General features: G+C 32.6%; 1 protein-coding gene across 1 annotated transcript; it reads right to left on the bottom strand.

The window, feature by feature from the left end:
- Positions 1–1537: 1537 nt before the first annotated feature.
- Positions 1538–2215, bottom strand: LOC127081437 (secreted RxLR effector protein 161-like). Its single transcript, XM_051021685.1, has one exon. It carries the CDS (start codon positions 2213–2215, stop codon positions 1538–1540), a length of 678 nt encoding a protein of 225 aa, XP_050877642.1.
- Between the last annotated feature and the right edge of the window lie 623 nt (positions 2216–2838).

Below are 2838 nucleotides of genomic sequence, written 5' to 3' on the forward strand. Positions count from 1 at the left end.
GACAATAATTCTTTAGTTTGTTATCTGCATATTATCCTACCCCAAATTTATCCTACCTCTATTTAATTTTATCTGGCTTATTGCTCATTTCATGTGCATACATAATTCTCTTATTAACCATTCATTTAGACACAATCATTCATTCATTTGCATATTCATACCAAATGTTTATCTAGGTCAATCATTTCATCTACATTTTACATTCATCTTTTCATATGTATCATTAGCATTCATCAATATATTTTGGAATAAAAGTAAAAAAAAAGTCAAAGTTTGACTCGATTGACTTTTGTTGCTAATTCATTTGCAATTGGTTCAATATTCACTTGCATTATTTGCATTTCACTTTTTTATTTACCATCTTATATCAAAAGTTAATTAAACTTACATTTTCGATATTTAAATTTATATTTCAAATGTTAAATTTGTTTTGTTTTAATTAATTTTTAGTATAAGAAAATAAAAGGAAACAAACTGCATTTTTAATTAATTCAAATATCTATTTTTACATTACATTTCAACAAGTCATTACATTGAAGTTACAAAATACAACACATTACATGACAAGTACATGGGCATTTTGATTGGCTTGATGTTATTACTTCTTTGAAGAGTCTCTATTAAATTTCGAAGGTTTTGAAACATAAGAGATTTATTGGAGGGGCTCTCTGGCCTAATATGTTAGCAAAATTTTATGTTTTGGATCTTGATATCATGATTTTCACAGTGTTTTAGATTCTATAAATAAAACCGTAAAAACGTACCCAGATCCATGACGTCGATTCTTGTCTGATTTATTGATCCTTGTTTGCAATTGTTTTCTCCTCTCTTCCTTCTTCCTTATTTGTATCTTTGATGATGAAGATACTTTTGTGTATTTGTCAGAAAATGAGAAGGAATGAGAAAAGTTGGTGTTGGTTGCCTAAATGTGTCCTTTTATAGACACTTTATTCCAACAGTCATATTCCACCCCAAGAGTCATATCCCAACAGTCATGAAGAGAGAGAAGAGGGATTTGTATTTTGAATTTCAAAATAAAACCCCATTGACTTAATTATCCATCTACCAAAATAATCATCACATTTAGGTGTCTTTTATTTAAGCCAAATATTGTTTACATGAGTCACACCTAATTAATAATAAATTAATCCAACAGTCTCCCACTTGACTCATGTGACATCTTGATGTTTCAATCTTATACCATAATTGTGCACCATTCATTGAAAGCACCAAGTTATTATCTTTAATGAATTGAAATGATCGGATCATGGCGGTCACAAATTATTTATCAACTTGATTCCTTCCATGTATCACGAATCAATTCAATTCAAATAACTTTAGAGGATACAATAATGTGTCTCTCATGTCTTTTCAAAGACACCTAGTCATCACATATTACAATAACATGTATAATATAATATGGATGTCAAAACTCAACAGAAATATAACTTTAATTGAATTCACAATTGTCATACAATACGAACATTAAACTATACTTGTATATATACCAAAAATAATACAATCTTAACAAGGACTTTTACATAATGCCCATCCTTTCTACATGACCAATAAACGTTTTGGGCGGTAAACCTTTAGTTAACGGATCCGCTATCATTAAATCTGTTCCAATATGTTCAAATGACACCTTTTGTTTCTGCACTTCTTCTTTCACTGATAAGTATTTCAATTCCATGTGTTTAGCACCTTTGGAATATTTATCATTCTTAGAGAAGAACACAGCTGCAGAATTATCACAATAAATCCTTAGCGGCCTAGCTATACTGTCGACAATACCAAGCCCTAAGGTGAAGTTCCGCAACCATAATGATTGAATTCTGGCCTCAAAGCATGCCACGAATTCTGCCTCCATAGTAGAAGTAGCAATGATGGACTGTTTTCCACTCTTCCATGATATTGCTCCTCCAGCCAGAAGAAAAACATATCCAAATGTGGATTTTCTTGAGTCCACACATCCTGCAAAGTCTGAATTTGAGTAGCCAACCACTTCAAGGTGATCTGACCTTCTATATGTGAGCATGTAATCTTTGGTTCCTTGTAAGTACCTAAGAACTTTCTTTGCAGCTTTCCAGTGATCCATTCCAGGATTACTTTGATATCGACCTAACATACCAACAACAAAATTAATATCCGGTCGGGTACATGTTTGGGCATACATCAAGCTCCCAACCACTGATGCATAGAGAATAGACTCCATTTCTTTTCGCTCTAATTCATTTTTGGGACATTGAATTTGACTAAACTTGTCCTCTTTCTGAATACGAACTGTCCCTCCATATGATACCATTGTCTAGAAGCCTGCTTTAATCCATATATTGACTTCTTTAATTTACACACTAAATTTTCTTTTCCTGCAGTAACAAAACCTTCAGGTTGAGCCATATACACTTCTTCCTCTAAGTCACCATTTAGAAAGGCGGTTTTTACATCCATTTGGTGAAGCTCTAAGTCATAATGAGCCACCAAAGCCAAAACAATTCTCAAAGAGTCTTTCTTTGAAACAGGAGAAAAGGTTTCTTTGTAGTCAACACCATCCTTTTGAGTGAAACCTTTGGCGACAAGTCTAGCTTTATATCTTTCAATATTACCTTTCGAGTCTCGTTTGGTCTTAAAGACCCATTTGCAACCAACTCGTTTTGAACCTTTAGGTAACTCAACTAGATCCCATACATTATTGTCACTCATTGATTTTAACTCTTCTTTCATAGCATTGAACCAATTTTTAGAATTGTCACTTTCTATGGCTTGTTTAAATGATACTGGATCCTCATCAATGCTCAAGTCACATTCATGTTCAAGTGAATAAATAACATAATCATT

The sequence above is a fragment of the Lathyrus oleraceus genome, chromosome 5, assembly GCF_024323335.1.
Source record: "Lathyrus oleraceus cultivar Zhongwan6 chromosome 5, CAAS_Psat_ZW6_1.0, whole genome shotgun sequence".
Lineage (NCBI taxonomy): Eukaryota > Viridiplantae > Streptophyta > Magnoliopsida > Fabales > Fabaceae > Lathyrus > Lathyrus oleraceus.